Source organism: Mchenga conophoros, linkage group LG3 (assembly GCF_057382185.1).
Source record: "Mchenga conophoros isolate Kocher_MC1m ecotype Shallow Benthic linkage group LG3, M_conophoros_male_GT1.1, whole genome shotgun sequence".
Taxonomy (NCBI): Eukaryota; Metazoa; Chordata; class Actinopteri; order Cichliformes; family Cichlidae; genus Mchenga; species Mchenga conophoros.
Window position 1 is genome coordinate 30336271 of NC_140528.1, and position 23313 is coordinate 30359583.

At 43.6% G+C, this 23313-nt stretch overlaps 1 protein-coding gene across 2 annotated transcripts; it reads right to left on the bottom strand.

Annotated features, from left to right (window-relative positions):
- Positions 1 to 8523: 8523 nt before the first annotated feature.
- LOC146578102 (uncharacterized) lies at positions 8524 to 16579 on the bottom strand. 2 transcript variants are annotated; one of them, XM_085257310.1, is made up of 6 exons: positions 16503 to 16579; positions 11658 to 11699; positions 11316 to 11564; positions 10994 to 11227; positions 9934 to 10094; positions 8524 to 9827 (listed from the first exon to the last, which is right to left on the bottom strand). In XM_085257310.1, exons 1-5 carry the CDS (start codon positions 16537 to 16539, stop codon positions 9937 to 9939), a joined length of 720 nt encoding a protein of 239 aa, XP_085113436.1. In that variant the 5' UTR covers positions 16540 to 16579; the 3' UTR covers positions 8524 to 9827; positions 9934 to 9936. The 2 variants fall into 2 exon arrangements, with proteins under 2 accessions (XP_085113436.1, XP_085113427.1); XM_085257301.1 differs by having other exon boundaries at positions 11316 to 11699; positions 16503 to 16556.
- Between the last annotated feature and the right edge of the window lie 6734 nt (positions 16580 to 23313).

Genomic DNA, 23313 nt, shown 5'->3' on the forward strand with positions numbered 1-23313 from the left:
CACTTACCACCCTCGTCAGAGTAACGCTGTGCAGAAATGAGCAGCTCATCCAATTCTGTACTCTGAGACAGATTTTTGCAATCTTTGATGATCCTTGGCTTGAAGAATGTTGGCCACTTTGCAAGGAACTTTGCAGACACTTCCTGCCCAACAAACAGTATTGTGAAGTCTTGGTCAATCTTAAACACAAAGTGTAACAACAGAAACAACACTTTAACAAGAAAACAAACAAAGGAACCACAAAGCAGTCATTAAATCATTTTATGCCTTACCAAGCCAGGTGTATCCAGAAACCTTGGGAAAAGGTCCAGGACAGCAGAAGCTGTGGCAGGTTCTTGAACCACTTTTTGCCTATGTTGAAATGTCACCTTCATATTGTCTTTGACATGTTTCATGTCAGTTGAGTGCCTCTTCCTTGCATTTATCACCTCACAACGGCCTCACATTTGAACACAAGTTGCGAAGAGTCTTGGGGCTGTCTTGAAAAGCTGACTTTGATTACTTCATCTCTTCTCAGGAACCAGCATATCACCACCTTCCAAGAGTAAAATAAGGTCCAGCATATAACACCATTTCTTTGCAAAATATCTAGCATGTCTAGTCCCTTTAGACTGAGCCTAACCCTTGTATGGTGTTCGGGTCTGTGAGACCCGTTTTCAGTTAATTAATTAATTATTTTTTCAACCTGAAATTCATTGGCTTTGGCTTATTTTCTGTGAAGAACATAAATCCGAACTAATTTTCAATGACCTCATACTGTACCTCCCCCCACGCATTTACATTACATACAAGGTGTTCGGGTCCACTGGACCCAGGTCCAATAAAAGTGTTGAAAGTGCAGGTCCTGTGTTCCCACACTCTGTCTTCCTCCTTTCTGGTGCTGCTGATAGTGTTTTCTTCCCCTCCTGCTCCGCACAAAGTTGCCACATTGTTGAAAAATCAACTATCAACACCGTCTGCTCTTACATCTCACACATTTTACCCTCTTTCTTGAGGGATCCAAATTTTATTTTCTCATACCCTGTCCCACCTGCAAATTAGGGGCATAATGCTGTAAATAAGACTTTGCCAGTGTGGTTCTTTATCACAACTGATCAAGATGGCAAAAGATTATCTGCTGCGAGGGCCTTATTGATTTTGGAAGAGAGAGGAGCTTCGGATGATGATGTTGACAAAGAGGTTTCAGAATATTTCACATTTCTGAAAATTCAGAGTCTGACAGTGACTTTGAAGAAGAGGATGAGGTTGAGCACCATTTAGTAACAAAACGAAGACGAGTACCCCATCTGCAGCCAGCTCTAGGACCAGAACAAGCCCACCAGACAGCAAGTGAAGAAATATGGACGTCAATAACTGGTGAAATTGAATGGTCTTCTTACCCAAGAAATGAGCCACCCTGCAGAGCTGTTACTGTGATAAGCCAGGGCCAACACGGCTGACAGGACATCAAGTCTTCATTTGAGCTTTTCATCCCAGATTCCATCCAGAAAATTATTCTGGATTGCAGTAATCTAGAAGGAAGGTGTGTTTTTGGAGAGAGGTGGAAGGAGATGGACCAAATTCATCTAAGAACCCCAAAGGCCTACTTTGGGGTTCTTATCCTTGCAGGAGTTTTCAGGTCCAAAGGGGAATCCACAGAATCCCTGTGGGATGCAGAAACCGGCAAGAACCTTTCCGTGCATCAATGTCTCTGGAAAACTTCCACAAAATTTCCAGGATTATCCGTTTTGATAACGGACACTACAGACCAGCTCGACGGCAGTGAGACAAGCTAGATGCCATCAGGACAGTGTGGGATAAGTGGGTGCACCTCCTCCCTCTGTTTTACATCCCTGGGCCTAATGTCACCATTGATGAGCAGCTGATCCCATTTAGTTATGAAACATATTGCTTCACGTGTAAATGTGTTGTGTCTTTCCACTCACTCCACTTGATTACAACTGATTTATTTTTTTATAACATTTTATAAAAAAAACAACAAAAAAAAAAACGAGAAGCACATTAATTCATAAATGTGATCTAACAAAGGTAAAGGGAAAAAATTAACCATGTTTGCTGTTCATATGGCTTGTAATTGGGATGAAGTAAACATCTGTTGAGTAATTTAACATAAAATTGTTTAATAGTGTTAATTTGGAAAGCCAAAACTCTAGCGGGTCCACCAGACCCATGAACACTGGCTGAGTAACAAAAATATGAACACCACACAAGGGTTAAATTAATTTTGTTAAGAAAAAACATCCTTGGTCCATTTTTAAGTAGTACAAGCTGTGTAACATGACTGCAACACAGTATTGTCTCAATTATCGCAGGGGTTAGTAGGAACCATATTTCTATTTTATTATTTTTATATATTTTAAGCCATAAAACCCCTCCCCACTCTCTAACAAACCCTAATATAACCCTGTTATTCATTTTTAGACTAGAAAATGCTTAATGTACCACAAACAAAATCTAAAAAAAAGAAAAAAAAAAAGAAAAATACCTACTGGCTACAGAAATGCGCACTATGATGAAATTCCCATAATTTACGAGATGTAGGGGCCATTATAGTTTAAAAATACTCCCAGGTTACCCTTAAGCATCCTAGTTCACCTAAGGAAGGGTCTCAAACTTAAATGAGCTGTCATCTCATTGGAGGGCTACTTCAAAAAAACAGAAACCACAAAGAAAACACCCACAAATATTCCTGACAATGTAGCGTTTGGCTTGTTCGTTTTTAAGTTTCAAATATTGTATAACAAGACAAAACTGCAAATATGAACACCCCCCCCCCCCCCCCCTCACTCTTAACTAACCGATGCCTTTAATTGAACTACCAAATGAACACAATGGTCCTCTTTCTGGTCAGACACTTTGCAGCACTTCTGCTGTAATTTTGTTCATATTTAACAAAATAAAAATGCAGAAAGAAGTGTTCACATTAGTTTTTGACTCTCACTGAACTAACAAAGCCAATCAAACCACATGTTTGTACTCTCTTGTTACCTCGGCCAGGTCCGCGGCTCTGAACCGTGGTAATGACACCTCTGGCTAATACGTCGGGTTGTCGGGCTTGTAACTTTACTGTCAGCGAACACAGTGTACAGTCGAGTCTTAACAGCTTTCTTACAACCAGGCACTCATTTTGGCGGCAGTGGTTATTATTATATTTACATGCTTTCTTCTTCCATTTCTCCTCGGTAACAGCTCCTACTTTCTCCCTCTCTCGCGCTCAAACACACAACGGGAGGGGCAATTCCACATTCTCCCTGCAGCACGGACTACGCTGCCTATGAGGGCCCGTAACACTCTGCCCTTATTGCCTTCATATTAAATCATTTTTGGCTAATGACAAAAAAAAGTCACTTTAAGGGCCAAATTGCATTATACTTCTTCACCTCACCTGACGTGGGCCGTAAGTGGCCTCTGGGCCGCGTGTTTGAGACCACTGACCCTAAGGCTTTAGCAGTTTAATTTGAAAATAAATAAAAGGCATTTAATAAAAACTGTGACATATATTAACAAGTAATATTCATTACAGTCTGCCAACACCCAGATTATGCTAAATGAATATTAGGAAAGAAACTGGTACTTTGCAGAGTTCTAGCTAGCAGTAGCCCAGCTTAACAAAAACAGTTAAAATTCAAATATGACACTTAAAGATGATGTATTTTGATATAAATACTATTTTTTTTACTAGTTATCATGTTACTTGCTCTAACATCAATCTAAAACTTAATATTTGACCGAATAAAACTTACCGCAGCAGCAAGAAAAAATGGCGACCGAAGATTCTGAAATGCGAAGCTCCACAGGAAATGAAGGTGTGGTCTAATTTAACACCCACAGTGTTAAAATGCAGTAACGACTAAAATCCACACTAACACTTTTCAGGAATCAACTCCCGATGTGTTATTTTAACTCGATTAAGTGTTGAACTAACTCGGAACTCTGTTGAATTCTGCTAACACTGAAAAATCAATACTGGCATTTTTGCTGTGTATAAAGTAACTACTGTACTGAAATACATCACTACAGAAATGGCTACTGCAGGGACAGTTCTCTGTTTAGTTGACCTTGAATTCGTCTTAATCATCTGTGTGACCAGCCAACGGTTCTGGACAGAGGCTTCAAGCTGATACAGTCTGGTATCTGTAAGAAACCACAGCAGACAGGTAAACAGAACACTTGGATCATCCTTCTGACTGAGGTCACCTGCATGTTATGATCAGCATGTAGAAAGTGACCTGAAACAGAAACTGATCACCTGAGCCACCAACCGCTTACAGAGGACGAGCTGAAGCATGTTAGTGTCACACAGGGACATGGAGTTGCTTGTGGTTCTGGAAAAGAGATGAATAAAGTAGATTACAACAAACAGAAAGAAACAACAACTTAGCGTCAATTTACAAAGCAAAGCGTGACTGCCAGCACATCAGACATGCTAACACTTGCAGAAACCTACAGACCTGAGCTGACAAGTAGAACCATCACTCAATAACACAGCAAATCCATGACAAATAAGGAAAAGCAGGAACTACATGTTAGATTAGATAAAACTTTATTAATCCCTTGGGTGGGTTCCTCCGGGAAATTCGGTTTCCAATTAGCACAGCACCGAAATATACCATATAGACACATATATACATACAGAGACATAGATAAATAAAGAGTATACAACGGGATAAATAGAAAAAATAGGGATAAGAATACAAGGGAATTGCACATTTCAAGTATTAAAGTCTATTGCACCGTTGGATATTAACAAAAAGTATTACACAGTGAGGTGAAGAGGCACTACAGCTTAGTTGTTCCCCCCTCCTTTGTCCTCCTGTCTCCCCTCCCTCTCCCCTCCAGAGAGGAGTTAAACAGTTTGATGGCGTGTGGGACAAAGGAGTTTTTAAGTCTGTTAGTTCTTGTCTTGGGGAGAAGCAACCTGTCACTGAACAGACTCTTCTGATTGTTAATGGCCGTGTGCAGAGGATGCCCAGCATTGTTCATAATGTCCAGCAGTTTCTTTAATGTCCTTTTCTCTGCCACTGTCACCAGAGTGTCCAGCTTCATGCCGACCACAGAGCTAGCCTTCCTGATCAGTTTCTCCAGCCTGGATGAGTCCTTCTTTGCTGTGCTGCTCCCCCAGCACACCACAGCATAGAAAAGGACTCCAGCAACCACTGACTGGTAAAACATCCTCAGGAGCTTCCTGCAGATGTTAAAAGACCTCAGCCTCCTGAGGAAGTACAGTCGGCTTTGGGCTTTTTTATACAGGTGCTCTGTGTTGCATGACCAGTCCAGTTTATTGTCCACCCACAGCCCGAGGTACTTGTACTTGTTGACCACCTCCTCCCCCTCTATCTGAACCGGCAGTGGACCTTCTCTGGACGTCCCGAAGTCCACAACCAGTTCCTTTGTCTTTGAGGTGTTGAGTTGCAGGTGGTTTGTGTGACTCCATGCGACAAAGTTCCTCACCAGACTTCTGTACTCCTCTTCCTGATCATCCCAGATACACCCCATGATGGCTGTGTCATCTGCAAACTTCTGAATGTGGCATAATTCAGAGTTGTAGCAGAAGTCAGAGGTGTACAGGGTGAAGAGAAGAGGGGACAGCACAGTTCCCTGTGGTGCTCCTGTGCTGCTGACCACAGTGTCAGACATGATGTCCTTCAGCCTGACGTACTGTGGTCTGTCAGTGAGGTAGTTGGAGATCCAAGCCACCAGGCAGGGGTCCACCTCCATCCTGTTCAGTTTTTCCTGAAGCATACAGGGCTGGATGGTATTAAAGGCACTGGAAAAGTCAAGAAACAGGATCCTGACTGTGCCTTTTCCCCCATCCAGGTGTGAGTGGGCTCTATGCAGGAGGTACAGGATGGCATCCTGCACTCCGACATCTGAGTCTGACAGCTGTGGGGAAGAAGCTGTTCCGGTACCTGGTGGTCTTAGTCCGGAGGCTCCTGTAGCGCCTCCCAGAGGGCAGGAGGGTGAAGAGTCCATGTGATGGGTGACTGGGGTCTTTGATGATTTTCCCAGCCCTTTTCAGACACCGCTTCCTGTAGATGTCTTTTATGGCAGGAAGTGGTGCTCCGGCGATGCGCTGGGCAGTTTTCACGACCCTCTGCAACGCCTTCCGGTCCGAGGCAGAGCAGTTCCCGTACCAGACTGTTATACAGTTGGTCAGGATGCTCTTGATGGTGCAGCGATAGAAGTTCACCAGGATGTCTGAGGACAGGTGGTTCTTCCTCAGAGTCCTCAAGAAGAAGAGGCGCTGTTGAGCCTTCTTGACCAGCTTGGAGCAGTTGGTCGTCCAGGTGAGATCCTCGGAGATGTGGACTCCCAGGAACTTAAAGCTGCTCACACACTCCACAGCCGCCCCCTTAATGTGGATGGGTGGATGTCGGTCAGCATTCCTCCTGTAGTCCACGATGAGCTCCTTAGTCTTCTCGGTGTTAAGCAGCAGGTTGTTTGTGTCGCACCACTCAGCCAGACGATGCTCCTCCCTCTAGGCGGCCTCATCGTTGTCACTGATGAGGCCAATCACCGTGGTGTCATCTGCAAACTTAATGATGGTGTTGGAACCATCAGCAGGTCTGCAGTCGTGGGTGAAGAGGGAGTAGAGGAAAGGGCTCATCACACAGCCTTGTGGTACACCGGTGTTCATTGTGATGGTAGATGAGCAGTGGTTATCCAGCCGGACATGTTGGGGGCGGTTGGTCAGGAAGTCCAGTAACCATTTGCAGATGAGGGAACTGATGCCCAGGTCTGTCAGTTTCCTGAAAAGAAATGGTACAAAGGTTCTTGGTTATAGAAAAGGTCATTTTGAAAGAAGTAAAGTCATCAGAAATTAGCAGTTCATCAGCTTTGCAGTTGAAAGGAATAAGTCCAGAGCAGCAAACTAGGTCCAAAGTATGGTGCTTATTATGAGTAGGAAAGTTATTTGTTGTTTAAAGCCACAACTATCGAAGCAGGATGAGAAGTATTTGTATGAGAGGATGATCACTGCTATCCATATGATTATTAAAGTCTCCCAGAAGTATGGTATTTGGGGAAACAGCTATGTGAGTCAGCAGATCAACAAAGTCACTTATGAAGACAGAATTAGACTTTGCAGGGCGGTAAATGATAGCTATAACAGTTGGAACAGGTGCTGAGAGTTGACAAACAATGGATTCAAAGGAATTGTAGACAGGTACAGACAGCGTGACTTTCCAGTTCTCACGATAGATTACTGCGAGACCTTCACCACGGCCGCACCCACGAGGTTGGCAGGTGTACAAAAAGTGGAGTCGTTGAGCTGCGAAAAGTCATTGGGCTGTTGCCACATGTCAGTCAAACAGAAAAAGTCAAACTTACGATCTGTGAGGAGATCCAAGATGAGATGACCCTTGCTCGTAAGGGAGCGGCTGTTAAGGAAGCCAAAGTTGACATCGGTGCTGTCAGACTGGAGAGAGGTATTTGGTGACCTGGGCAGGCTGGCTAAAACACTGTGGTCAACATCCCTTTCGAAGTTCCGTGAAGGGTGACGAGACCAGAGGGACTGTATTGGCTTAGAGTCGTCATGGTGAAAATTCCGACGAGAGTCCCGGCGAATGTACTTTCGGCGAGGGAGGAATGCGATAGCTGTGTGGAGATAAAGCGCAGCCGGCGGTGGAGCAGTTAGGTGAAAGCGGAGTCAGAGAAGTTCGTCAGCTGAGTATTGGTAAGTCCAGCACTAGGTCGGTAGACCAATGACCTGAAAATCATTGGAAGCCCTTGTTTATGGATTGATTGTTGGGTTTTGGTTTTCTCTGTATGTATTATTGTAGGGTCTACCTTACAATATAAAGCACCTTGAGGCAACTGTTGTTTTGATTTGACGCTACATAAATAAAATTGAATTGATTTGAATGGAATTGAATTGGATTGCATTAAACTGAATTGAATTGAACATGAGTAGAGACCTTCATCAGACTGGTGGACGTTAATTATGATGAGCTCTGATTTAGATTCAGATCCAATACAACTTCCATCAATGAAGAAATGAGCTGTGATGATGTATACATTCACCTGTCTGCAATGCAGAACAATATCACAACAGCAGAGGAGTGATACTGAGGGGTGATGAAGAGCTGCTGACTGGAAGACATTCAGATTTGTTAGTGAGCAGGAAATATAAAGACTCATGTGAATGTTGATGACTGAACTTGTTGTGTTTCGAATGCTTTTTCAGAAGCAGCAAAGTGGGCAATGAAGAAGAACAGAGACCATAAGAAGACCGTATCCTAGAGCACTAACAAGTTCAACAAAGTCATTAAAAGCTGCAATAAAAACGTATGTACTGAAAATAAATCACAATTCTCAGAATCTTATTGACTATATGAAAAGGATGAATTAAGGATATCTGCATACACAGGAAAATGCTTCCTTACTGCATGTGCAAAGGTCTTGTGACATTCATCAGCACTGTCCTCTCTGATGTGAACCACAGAGTCTGGCTCACAGAATAATAGGTGGAACTTTCCCACTCAGAGCCACAATTATCCACGCAGGTCAGCAGTTGACCTCAGATGCATATCTGTGGACTGTGGGAGGACATGCAAGCTCCTCACAGAATGCCCAAACACGAACCTCTTTTAAAAAAAAGTTCAAATCAAGCTTGATCGTCTGCAGATGGAAGCATGATGCTGCAGTAGATTTCACAATATTCCAGTAGAAGAAGAAAGATGGGGCTTTAAGCTCACGTACAGTAAATTCAAATTCAAATTTTATTTGTCACGTACACAGTCATACACAGTACGATATGCAGTGAAATGCTTAGACAACTGCTCGTGACCTAAAGAAAAAAAAAAAAGGAAAAGGCTATGAATAAGATAGGAAATAAATATGAAAAAATTAAAAAGGGTAAATTTAACTAGGAAGGAATAAAATATAAAAAATTAAAGTTAAAAATGAAATAACTGTACAACAGAATACACAATACACAGTATAGAACTATATAAGAATGTATGAAGAAATATAAATATATATATACACAATAACAGCAGCTGTACAGTACAGGCAGACACCGCTCACACTACAGTTATGATACCAGGCCTCTAGTTTAAACTAGTGAATTTAGGGCATTTTAAAATGAAAATATCAGGACATGATCTTAGCGGGTATCACATTTACAATATGTTATGTTTTTTATTTGGTCCTCCTCACTGCCCATCATCAACATGACTCAGAGACACTGAAGAAAGTTAGCACCCTCCAGGAAGTAAACCAGATTGAAAGACGTCATATTTTACCTTTAAAGCATTTAACAGTCAACATGATGGTGAGCTGAGGCACTGTGGGCGTGGCGAGTGGCTGGCTTAACATTCATTTAACAGTCTTAATCACATATCATCCCACTGATGAGCAGGAACATCTACTAGTGTGCGTTTTTTCTACTGACTGCAACCCTGTCATTGTGCTGTGCCCTTCTCCATAAGTCAGGGTTCCTTTGAACAAAGACTTGGACATGAGTATGTTTCTGGTGAGAAACTTTAATTGTTTATGATTACAAAACAGAAACAGTGTAATACACACACAGTCACAGTTGTCATGTCTGAAAATACAAGTCATTGCAGAGCTGCAGGAAAACCTTTAAACGTCCCAAAATATTTTACTTAAAAGCATTGAAAAAAAAAAAAACACGAAGTGCTGCATAATAAGACCAAACATGTAAAATCACAGGCCGACAGTAAAGATACAACAGCAAAGACACATCCACTGCTTTTATGCTGGTTACTGGAGCTTCAGGGGGGAGCAATGATGTCACAGAACAGCAGCCAATCAGAGACAGTAGGATGAAGGTCCTCCATAAGGCAGAGTGCGTCCTCACTTTCCTGTTCAGAGACAAACATCAGCGATTTCAGCTCGGATCTGGTGACCTTTGACCTTTCCTAACACACACATGTATGTGCTCTGTGACTCAGCTGACACACGTCTTACCTTTTAGCTTCCACCAAAGGAGCAGAACTCAAACCAGAACCAGGAGAACCACAGAAACCAGACCTGACATGATGGAGGCTGTGAGAGGAGGGCCAGAGGATGGGGACCAGTACCAGTACCAGGATGAGCTTTTACATTAGGAGGAGGATCTGTGGGAGGATCTGCAGGAACAACGACAAAGATGGTTCAGTCAGTTTATTATCTGGTCAGTTCATCAGTTCCAGTAGTCTGTGGAAGCTTCCTCACTGATAGACAGAGCCGTCTGAATTCTTGAAAGACTAAAGAAAGGATCTTCAGGTTACACTGAGGATACACTGAGACTGTCTGTCATGAAAGTCTTTATTTATGGACTTTATCAGGCACAGGATGGAGAGGAGTGCAGTGACGGTCTGGGCGTACCCATCTTCTTCTCTCATCCCAAGACCGCAGACAGAAATCAGCATTATAGAATAAATGAGTTAGATCAGGATCAACTGCAGACGATTGGAACGAGTGATTCTGCCTATCCTGAGTCCTCTCCTATACTGTACTCACACACATGACTGCAAGCCTGCCTACAATACCAATGGACAGGTGTGTCAACTGTGGTGGGCCCAATCAGCAGAGGAGATGATCTCATTCCAAACAGACTCCCTGCATCTTTCACAGCAGCAATGAGATGTGCTTTTCTCTGTGGTTAAACCTTAGTGACTCACATTTATATTTATATTAAATATTCTCCTCTTGAAAGAGAAACATGGGCCTGAAAAGAAACTAATGTTCACATCTGTCAGTCACAACCTGACACTGAGTCTCTTTAGTAAATCCAGCAGAGTTTTAAAGTCAAATAGAGGTTTTGTGCCACCACAGTGAAGATGGACTTCTCCGTTCCTTCTTTAACATTCCAACCTTTGTAATGATGGGATAATTTTCTCTGGCTGCTCTGTTTATGTGACCTGAATACATTAAGAGAACATGTATCGATAAAGTAAGATATAACCTACCACCTTTCATTGATCTCTATGACATTTCTACTAAAGTCCAGGAAAAGAGGTTGAATAAGAAAGATCATTGCACTGACCTCTGACTGTCAGCCTGCTTTTAGGAGACTGATCAACACCAGTTGAGCACGAGTAGAGACCTTCATCAGACTTCTGAACATTAGTGAGAGTCAACTTTAATTCAGGATCAGATCTCATTTTCTCACCAACTTTATATAAAGAAAAGTTCCCCAGATCTTTGAATTGACAAAGCAGGATCTCATTACTTCCTGTCCACACAGGAAATGAAGGGGCCTTCAGGATCAGAGAACCAGCTGACCAACAGAGACACAAACAGAGTGATACAGAGACATACTTCCACCAACACACAGAGTCATACAGACACAGCTGGAACATCTGTACCTGAAACAATGATGTTGACTTCATCACTACGCTGCCCAGATGAGCTTTCACAGAAGTAAGCTCCATCAGAGGGGTTACGCAACTTGAGTTGACACAGAGACTTTATAATAACAAGGCCTTCAGCTGCTCCACACCTCTCAGTGAGTGCTCCTGTGGTCCTCTTCACTGTCCATTCATCAACTGTTTTTCCATCATCATCAACACAAGTCAGAATCGCTAGAGCACCACCACTGAAGAACTGCTTGTGATCTGGAGTTACACTCAGACAGATACACAGACAGAGTAAATGTATTTGTGTTCTTGTTGGAGTCTCACTGATGGTTTTCACTTCCATCGACTCACCTGCAGAAACAGTCAGTGCAGAGAGATGCAGCACACACACACCTGCAACAGGAGGACAGAGGTCACTGAAGGTCAGAGGTCACTGAAGGTCAGACAAAAAATGTGAGGGTGTACTACGGGGGTGGGGAACTCAGGCCTTGAGACCTAGTGTCCTTGATCTAACACAGCTGATTTAAACAGCTAAGTAACTTCCTCAAGATATCTTGAAGTTCTCCAGAGGCCTGGTAATGAACTAATCATCGGATTCAGGTGTGTTTACCCAGGGGGGAATCAAAAACCTGCAGGACACCAGCTCTCGAGGCCTGGAGTTTGACACCCCTGGTGTACGAGCTTCATTCTCTTATAGTGCGTACAAAAAAAACTGCATGAATCCTGCATGATTCATCAACAGTGATGGGCATTACCAAAGTAAAAATACTTTGTTACTGTGCTTAAGTGGTAAAAGTGGGCGGGGCAGTAAGTCACACTACTTCAGCATCTAGCTAGCCCTGCTGAAGAGGAGCGAGCATAAAGGGAGTAACGGTTTATTATATGTCAGGTCATTTCAAATGCAGCGTTTCTATGACCACAACAAACATCAGCAAACACACAAACTGTTTGTGTGCAGTTTGTCTCACAGTGTGTTACAGTTAACGGTCCAGCTGCTGTATTTCAAAGAGAGGAAAGAAAGAGAGCTAACGTCACTCAGAGATGGAGAAAGATAAGAAAGAAGCACAGGAGAGGACGTAGAGAGCTTAGATTTAAAGAGAAGGACTGCTTAGTGTGATGTCATGAACTGGAAATGTAAACAAGCCATGACTTTAATCACATATTGGACCTGTATGTGAAGATCTTTCATGTTGTCAAACAAAGTAAATTATACTTAAATCCAGTGTTGGGAAGGTTACTCTTAAAATGTATTCCACTACAGATTAGAAAAATGCATGCCCCAAAAATGTATTTTGTAACGTATTCCATTATGTTACTCAATGTGAGTAATGTATTCTGAGTACTTTGGATTACTTTATATATTATCATGCGTTTTATAACTGCATGAATGTACTATTGCTGTGAGATATATTACTATTACTGAAGGCTACTCGCCATACCAATACAAAATAGATGTTTAAATCTTAATATACATGAGTAACAGTAGGTGGACATTAGGTTAGGCTGCACTTTTTGCAGCGATCTGGTATAGAAAACTATTCAGCGCATATATAAAACAGGTGCGCGGCTTGAACCGTAGTAAAGGGACCTCTGGCTAATACGTCGGGTGCCGTGTCGGGCTCGTAGCCGAAAAATAGATTAACTTTGTTGTCTGGGTCAACTTTGTTTTAGACAGAGAGAGGCGTTGAAAGACTGCTCCAACTGAACTTATTGTTTCGGAGGAAAACACGAACACGGTGTACAGTCGAGTCTTAATAGCTTACTTACAACTGGGCTCGTCAGGCTCTCTTCTTGGCTGCAGTGGTTATTATTATATTTACATGCTTCCAGCTCCCGTTTCTTTCTTTTTTCTTTTTTTTTGGATCTTTAGCCATCAGAATTGTTGTCTTAAGGCCAAGAAAGATGCCAAGCGGATTTATTTTACCAAGTGGATCATCATGGCCTTGCCATATTGGTCCATTTGATTGACCTTTATTATAATTATGTATTTATTTTATTTTCGGTTGCTACAAACGAGACAGACATGACTGTGGTATAGGACAGGGAGAAATAATGAAAGAAAGAGAGGGAGAGAAAGAAAACCAGAGGAGAGAAGAGACGGTGAGAAAGGGGGGAAGAATGAAAGAAAAACAAACAAAACACCTGGATCACCTGTATGGAGAAAAAACAAACAGAAGAGAAAGCAAACAACAAAGAGCAACATAATAAATACAGCACCATCACAATAAACTAGCTAGCAGTAGATAACAGTTACACAATATGGGATCTTGTTGATCCCATATTGTGTAACTAGTCTGTCAAACGAAATAAAGTCTGTTCCTTCCAATATATGTTCCAAGTATTTAATTCCTTTACCACTCCAATCTGAAATGTTTATCATATTATTGTTTTGTAATATGTCAGGGTTGTTCCAGATAGGTGTACGTTTGCTTTGGATTAATGAAGACTCTGTCGTTTTTAGAAACTCCCACCATGCTGTCAGAGAAGAGCTGATGTTGATGCTTTTAAAGCATTCATGTCGTTTGATGTTTGAGCTGATAAATGGTAGGTCTCAAATTTCTAGGTTATTACATAGTGCCTGTTCTACATCTATCCAAGGTTCATCTAAGAGGGTGTGTTTAAACCATCTAGAGATGAACTGAAGCCTGTTGGCTAAAAAATAGTGATTAAAGTTAGGCAGATCTAATCCTCCTTTATCCTTGGTCCTTTGTAGTGTTTTTAAGCTGATACGTGGGGGCTTATCTTTCCAAAGGAATTTAGAAATATACGAGTCTAGAGATCTGAACCAATCTTGTGATGGCTTATTTGGGATCATTGAAACTAAATAGTTCATTTTTGGCAAGACCATCATTTTTATAGCGGCGACCCTTCCCATGAGTGATATGGGTAAAGATTTCCATCTACCCAGGTCGCCTTCTACTGTCTTTAAAAGTGGGATGTGGTTTAATTTAGTTAATTCTGAAAGTTTAGGGGAGACATTAATACCTAAATATTTTATATTTCCACATTGCAGTGGGGAAGGAGAAGAATTATGGAAGGAGCAATTAATCGGAAGAACTGTTGATTATGACCAGTTAATTGAATAATCTGAAACACTTGAGAAGGAATTTATCAATTCAATTACCCCAGAGAGATTGGTTTGAGTTTTGGAGAAAAAGTAACACATCATCCGCATAAAGGCTGATTTTATGTTCTACATTCTTACATTTTATGCCCTTAATTACTGAATTCTGTCTGATTGCTGCTGCTAGTGGCTCAATAAAAATTGCAAACAGTGAAGGGGAGAGTGGGCATCCCTGCCTGGTGCCCCTCAGGAGAGAGAAGCTGGAGGATGTCTGGTCATTTGTTCTGACACAAGCTGTTGGGGAGTTATATAATATTTTTAACCAGTTTATGAAAGAGGATCCAAAACCAAATTTGTGTAAAGTTGCAAATAGAAATTTCCAGTTAACTCTGTCAAATGCTTTTTCCGCATCTAAAGAAAATATTATGGTTTCAATGTTTTTACTTCATGAGTAGTCTATTAAATTAAGTAATCTACGTGTATTTGTTGATGAGTGCCTACCTTTCATCAAACCAGTTTGGTCAGGATGAATTAAAAGGGGCGTAATTTTCTGTAATCTTTTTGAGAGAGCTTTGCAGATTATTTTAAGGTCTACATTAATAAGGGATATTGGACGATAGCTTGAAGGAAGGAGAAGAGCTCCCATTTCTGCTCGATGAGAACTAATTTTCCACTCTCCTTTCTCTCCCTCCCTCGCTCACAGACACATAACGTGTATGGCGGTCCATTCTCCCTGCAGCACGGACTACACTGCCCATGAGGCTACATCGTTTAGGGCAATGCCTGTAACACTCTGCCTGTTAGCTTAGCACAACAACAACAACAAAAAGCCTCTCTCTCTCCCAGGAAAAACACAGTCGCAGAGAGAGCGCATCACCCTATAACCACGGCAACCGTAACGCTGCCGCCTAGAACAACAGAACGTAGCTGTCAAACAAAACCCAAACAGTCCTGACCCGCCACAATATGAAACAGGAAAATACCAATAATCCATTTATTTCAACAAAGTAACTGTATTCCAAATACCACCTATTTAAACGGTAACTGTAACGGAATACAGTTACTCATATTTTGTATTTGAAATACGTAACGGCGTACATGTATTCCGTACACTGCTTATTTTATGTACTTTCAGTAATATGTGAAAATCATGGGTAGTTTAGTGCAGAATAAACAGGTTAGCTTGCAGTGCTGTAATGAGTTATTTAGTATTTCTTGAGCCAGTGAGGGTCAGAGGTCACTGAACAAACTGCTCTTCAACATGGAAGACCATTACCATCCTTACTGCTGAGGCAGCAGAGCTCCTCGTCCCTCAGACTGATTCAACCTGGCTGCCATGAAGAAAGCTTAAGGAAGTCCTTCCTGCTGTAGTCTATAAATCTAGATGGTGAGATCAATTATAGGCCAATCTCCAACCTTCCTTTCATAGCTAAAATCCTTGAAAGAGTAGTTGTCAAACAGCTAACTGAACATCTGTGGAGGAATGGCTTATTGGAAGAGTTTCATTCAGGTTTCATCACAGCACAGAAACATTGAAGGTTACAAATGATCTTATCTGATAGTGGACTCATGCCAGTGTTTTGAACGGGTTATAAAACAACAGTGTAAGAACAGTTTCATGGTGTAAGATGCCAGTTTTGACAAGTACAGACTAGTGTAACGGTCTCATCCTTCTCTTTCTCTTTCTGTGTCCTTTTCATTAGAAACTGTCAATCCCACCCCCGCATCACCCTGACTCGTATCATGAACAGGCTTGTGTCCACATGAACGTGCAGACTTTCCCCTTTGAAAAACAAAACAAAACAATTTTTTTTTAATATAAAATACACCAAAACGATCTCCAGCACCGTCAGATGGAGGTGCTGGTCAATGAAGCCTCTAAACAGTAAGTCAAAAATAGAAATCAATAGAAATAAAGGCACACAGCTCTGATGCATAAAGACTTGTGAGCAATGTTCCCCGCTGTTCACCACACCTGTTAAATTTTAGAAACTTTCAGAAAATCCAAGCACACAGAGGCTGAACACACATCCTGACACACTGCCAACATCTCTGTGTGTAAAGGAGACACACACACTGAAAAAGCTGCTCCTTCAGTGTGTGATGGATCAGAGGTGAGAAATTCTTCTTACCGTGCAGCAGGATCACAGACAGCAGCCTCATTTTCATCCTCACAGTCCCGTTACAGAGCTCCTCACTGCTTCGGACCTCACCCTCCTCTCAGGAGACTCTCAACAGGAAGCTGTACCACTCTGACAAGAGGCACCGCCACAATAAAAGCTGCCCTAGATATACACCTGTGCCAGTCTCGCTGGGTGCTAGATTGGTGGCTGCCAATTGCTTCACAGATTGAATAGGTTATATGCAGAGAGGAATTTCCCTACAGGGATCAATGATATTATTAATCCATCTAGTTTCATCCAACGTCTTGTGGAGAAGGTGTCCAAGTGCGGAACACGACAGAGATTTTCCCTGGGTAGGATACAACTTTCTTATGCATCTTGATATGCAGTGAAAAAATAAACAATTATTTAAAAAAATGTATTTCATATGTATTTATTCATGTGTCGTAGTCATGGCACATGACCCATATGGAAAAATATATATGTCTTATAAAGTTTGTATCTGTCTTGTGTGAAACTTGTATGAAAAGCATGCAAGAGTGAAAACAGATATAAGATCCCTTGAAAAATTATGTAAATGAAACTTGTATGTTTTGGACAACATATGAAAGTGGCCACTTTCATGACTAAATCATCCATCCATCCATCCATCTTCATCCGCTTTATCCGGGGCCGGGTCGCGGGGGCAGCAGCCTAAGCAAAGAGGCCCAGACCTCCCTCTCCCCCAGCCACCTCCTCCAGCTTATCCGGGGGAACACCAAGGCGTTCCCAGGCCAGCCGAGAGATATAATCTCTCCAGCGTGTCCTGGGTCTGCCCCGGGGCCTCCTCCCGGTGGGACATGCCTGGAACACCTCACCCAGGAGGCGCCCAGGGGGCATCCTTGTCAGATGCCCGAACCACCTCAGCTGGCTCCTTTCGATGTGGAGCAGCAGCGGCTCTACTCTGAGCCCCTCCCGGATGGCCGAACTTCTCACCCTATCTCTAAGGGAGAGGCCAGCCACCCTTCGGAGGAAGCTCATTTCTGCCGCTTGTATCCGCGATCTCGTTCTTTCGGTCACTACCCACAGCTCGTGGCCATAGGTGAGGGTAGGGACGTAGATCGACCGGTAAATTGAGAGCTTCGCTTTTACACTCAGCTCCCTCTTCACCACGACGGACCGGTGCAGCGTCTGCATTACTGCAGCCGCAGCCCCAATCCGTTTGTCGATCTCCGGCTCCCTTCTCCCATCACTCACGAACAAGACCCCGAGATACTTGAACTCCTCCACTTGGGGCAGGAACTCATCCCCGACCCGGAGTGGGCACTCCACCCTTTTCCGGCTGAGAACCATGGCCTCAGATTTGGAGGTGCTGATCCTCATTCCCGCTGCTTCACACTCGGCTGCGAACCGTTCCAGTGCGAGCTGGAGGCCCTCACCCGATGAAGCCAACAGAACCACATCATCCGCAAAAAGCAGAGATGAGATTCTGAGGCCACCAAAGCGAAAGCCCTCTGCCACTTGGCTGCGCCTAGAAATCCTATCCATAAAAATTATGAACAGAACCGGAGACAAAGGGCAGCCCTGGCGGAGCCCATCACGCACCGGGAACGAGTCCGACTTATTGCCGGCAATGCGAACCAAGCTCCTGCAACGGTTGTATAGAGATCGAATGGCCCGTAGCAATGGGCCAGACACCCCATACTCCCACAACACCTCCCACAGGACACCCCGAGGGACACGGTCGAATGCCTTCTCCAAGTCGACAAAACACATGTAGACTGGTTGGGCAAACTCCCATGCACCCTCAAGTATCCTGGAGAGGATAAAGAGCTGGTCCAGTGTTCCGCGACCAGGACGAAAACCGCATTGTTCCTCCTGTATCCGAGGTTCGACTAGCGGACGAACTCTCCTTTCCAGCACCCTGGCATAGACTTTCCCAGGGAGGCTGAGGAGTGTGATCCCCCTGTATATGACTAAATCATATAAGCCTTTTATGATTCACTATATGAAGTAAGTCAAATCTGATGCAAGTCTTTTATAGGTTTTTTCTATTTCTTTCCAATATGGGAAGAACTGCAGGCAGTTATCAACATCTCTATGATTATTCATACACTAGTTAGCATTGCTCATGTTAGTGAGATATCAAGACAGACTGTTGCATCGATAAGATTACCTACCATTGCAACATGAAAGCAATCCAGAATTTTAAAAAAGCATGTCAGCTCACAACAAGCTATTTATAGGTTATTTAATTACACCACATTATAGTAATGCAAGTGTCAGAGCAGTCAGAAACCTACGAAGTTTATTTAACAGTGAAACATGAAGTGTTGGGACTAACGCGTTATTAAGTAACGCGTTACAATAACTACGTTATTATTGTGGTAACGAGCACAGTAACTAGTTATTATGCCAAAACCAGGAACGCGTTACTCGTTACTGGGATTTAGATAGGGTCGTTATTCGTTACTTCGTGTGGTGGCATCGCGGAGCTTCCACAGATTCAGTAACATTAGCAAGTGGTGGAGGCAGCAGGTGGATGAGAGAAAGGGGAGGCAAGACCCGAAGCGGCCGCTGGTCCGAGAGTGTCAGGTGAACTGAACTTCAGGTAAGAAGTTATGACCTGCAGTCTCTCTGGGTCAGATATGAACCAAGTTTAGGTGGAGTTTATTTTCGTTGTGCTGACTTTTTCATACTGCGTGCTAGCTAGCATGATGGAGTTTCTATACAGCTGGGTGGTGCTATGTTACTGATGTTGAACTTTATTTTGTTCATAAGGTTAATTATTAGAGTTGCCAACCGTCCCGTAAAAAACGGAATCGTCTCGTATTCAGAGAAAATATTACGCATTTCTTATTGAGGTGAAAAGGAACAGTTTGTCCCGGACTTCAGCTAGAATGAAAAAGACACAAAGCTGGAGTTATTCTGTCGTTACGCTGCACAGCTGCCTCTTCTCTGATTCTCTCCCCCTGCCTCTCCTGTTTCTACTTCAATCATTAAACTGATCAGTGATCAGCTGATCGGCTTTTCTCTCTTGTTTGTTTATCGCCCACTTTGCGCCAGAAAGAGGAAACCAGCGGATGTCGCGCTAAACAACAGCAGCACGTTTAAGCTTGATCAGCTGATGTTAGAATTTATTTAATATTAATTTCTAGTATCAGCTGATGTTTGCTGGAGCCACAGCTGTAAACCTGCTGGTCATGATGTCGGTTTGGTTATGTGGTGAGAGGGAAACATGAAGATGAAACCAGGAGATGTCCTTACTGAACCATCAGAGCTGAACAGGTGATGGAGAAACAGGTTTACCTTTTAGGTGACATGGATGAGTTGAAGTTATGAACTGTTTCTGAGAGACAAATAACACCAGGATGCTTTTCTAAGCAGCTGACAGCTGGTAACTGTGCAGGGGCGGGTCTAGCAAAGTGTTGCCAGGGGGCCAGGTAGGGCATTAACAGGGAGAGGGGGGCACAAAGACATACTTTCTTATTCTCATTTAAAATGTCTCACTTTTAAAAAAATAATTATCTGAGTCTTACAACAAACGATTGATAGATTGATGCATATATACCGTCAGAACAGTGTACATCACTGTCACAACAGTGTTTATTTTCATTCAAAGGCTTTATGATTTTTCCTATAATGATGGGCCGGTCTCTAGTCAAAATGCCCGGGACGATTTTTTTGTCCCAGTCCAGCTCTGTATGCAGCTCATCTGCAGTCTGGTGTTACCTACATCTTCCTATTCAGAAGGCAGAATTCCCGAGTTCTGAGTACAATCGAAAGCACCACGACTGCAGTTTTTGTGTTGGATGTAAAAAGCAGGCTAGGATAGAATCAGGCGTGTGATTTCTCTCGTGGAAATGTGCACATTAGCTTTTCCTTTCTATTGGTAGGTGGCACAGTGCACTTGTGGCAAGTAAGCAAGCTAGAAGACTGGCAATCTTGCTGGGTATCCAGTTACGGAAGCAACACATTAACAAGAGAAGTCTGAGTAAAACCAAAGTTACTTTCCCTAGTAACTAGTTACTTTGAAAGTAACGAGTAACTTGAAGTAACTGAGTTACTTTTGATAGAAGTAACTAGTAATGTAACTAAGTTACTAATTTAAAGTAACTTACCCAACACTGGAAACATGTCAGTGTAACACGCACTTTTTTAAGGAGCAGGTTCATTCATGATTTATCATATTAAATTATACCCTTTAATTTACCTTTACGTATATTATATACGTAAATTATACCCTTTACAACAGTGAATAAACTCTAACAATCTTTAACCAAGTGATGAAGGCTTCATAAATGAACTCGCAACATGCTTGTTACCTTAAAGATACACCTGACAATTTATTCTGTTGGTTCACTCTTATTTCAAACTAGGTTTCTTACCTTTGATCAATGAACATGGATCTCTGAGATTTGTTGCGAGCAGCGCGTTACTTATTTTGTGTCCCAAAATTTAAAAGTGGAAATTTTTAAAAAGTGTTGCATCTTAGATTTGCTCGTGTTTGTGTGGGTGCTCCTGTGCTGCTGACCACAGTGTCAGACGTGATGTCCTTCAGTCTGACGTACTGTGGCCTGTCGGTGAGGTAGTCGGGGGGTCCACCTCCATCCTGTTCAGTTTTTCCTAAAGCATACAGGGCCGGATGGTATTAAAGGCACTGGAAAAGTCAAGAAACAGGATCCTGACCGTGCCTTTTCCCCCATCCAGGTGTGAGTGGGCTCTATGCAGGAGGTACAGGATGGCATCCTCCACTCCGACATCCGCCTTGTAGGCGAACTGTAGTGGGTCCTGGGCATGTTGTACCTGTGGTCGGAGGAGGTTGAGGAAGAGCCGCTCTAGAATCTTCATAAGATGTGACGTCAGTGCCACCGGTCGGAAGTCATTCAGCTCATTGGGCCGGTTCCTTTTGGGGACCGGGACGATGCAGGATGTCTTCCATTTGGCGGGCACTCTCCCCAGTCGCAGACTGAGATTGAAGACTCGTTGTAGCGGCTCCCCAAGTTCAGCAGCACACGCCTTTAGCATCCTAGGACACACCTTGTCTGGGCCTGCTGCCTTTCTGGGGCGAAGCTTCCTCAGTTGTCTCCTGACCTGATCCACTGTCACATTGGGAGATGTTTGGGAGGAGGGGGGGGAGAAGATGTCTTGCTGCTGAGAGAGGGATTGGAGGAGGGGGGTGTCATGGTGTCAGGAAGGGGGGGAAGCGAGGGAGGTAGGAGAGTGGGGAGAGGACTCTGTAGTAAAGGTGAGGGTGAGGGTGGGGGGGTTGTGGGCTGGTCAAACCTGTTGAAGAAGTTGTTGAGTTCGTTTTCCTTCTCCACAGTCCCCCCCACTGTGCTGTTCTAGGTGTTGTGGCAAAGGTAGGATGATTTGCCACTGAATTTTAGCTGTGAAAGTATGCTTGTAGGTCACATTCACAAAGGTAGGAGGGTTTAACACTTAATTTCGTGTTGTGCGCATGCACAGAAACAACGGGTAGGATGGTTTGTCAGGTAGGATGGAATCCCAGAACAGCAGACTTTATTCACCGTGCCCAGTAATGTTTGCTCTGCAGCAGTCTGAGCGACAGTGAGGTGAATAAATTGTCCATTGTGACATTTCTCCCATCATCCAAAAATGGCTCCATCAGTTTCATGACCACATTCTCTGCCTACCTCTCTCCCTTCTGACGACTGGGGTCATTTGCCAAGTAAGGAAATGCACTGCAGACATATTTGGTCTCCAAATTCGTGGCCATCCAGAACCTGATCCCAAATTTGTCTGGCTTGGTTGCGATATACTGTGTGAATGGACCTTGGTAGGAACAGCTGTTCATCCATGGTCACGTGTTCTCTTGTAGTCATTGTGTGTGAATGTGAGAGTGAATGAATAGTGGAATTGGAAAAAGCTTTGAGTGTATAGAAAAGCGCTTTATAAATGCAATCTATCATTATTATTATTACAGTGATAAAGACTTCTGTTTGTCACCCAAGGAGACAAGTTTCCTCACGTGAAGAAAATATACGAACATGCAGTTTGCGAGAAGATTTACAGTTTTAATGACAACAATGACACCATCAGGGTGTATACCTCACCCCTGACGTCGTTGCCCACCTCTCAATTTTAAATACACTTAGTCATTGAGGGTTAGCAGGAGGGACTATGCGCTTACCTGCTGCTCCTTGGCAGGTAGCTCCATGCCCTCCTGGGTTTTAATTGCACCTTAGAACACATATGCATCAACACTACAATGAGCGGGTGGAGGGAGGTTTGGAGTCTTCTCCCACCCCCATTCTCTGCGGCCTGCTGGAGCGGGAGGGCTAGTAGGAGGAGTTGGCCGTCCGACTGCGGTCTGGGGTGTGGGGCCTCCCTGCTGCTGCGGAGTCGGGGTGGTCTGCCTCTCCCCACCGCAGGGAAAAGGGTAACACCACCTGGGTCTGGGTGCAATTCCCCCCTCCAGGGGCAAGGGTACCTAGACCCGGTTTGTAGAGTACGCTTGGGGAGTGTGATTGTGTGTACAGCGTCTCTTTATGTCTGTCTCCACGTTGGTTGAGTGTGGAGTGAGTGCATATGAGAGCATGAGGGTGGGAATGGATGTTTGTGTCTGTGTGTGCCTGTATGTCTGTGTCTATATGTCAAGTTGGGTATCAGACGCCACCTCTCTGGGGACACCTCAGGCCCTCCAAGGTTTGGAGGCCTATCTCCACCCACCACCACTTCCCCTGCCGGTGGCGGACTCCCTCAGGTGTCGGTGTGTTGGTGGTTCTTTGTGTCTGGGGGTGGGCGTCCAGGTGCACACCGGCTCACTCCTTGGCGGCCGCTTGTCGGGGCCTGGGGCCTGGGGCTCGCTCGGGCCCCT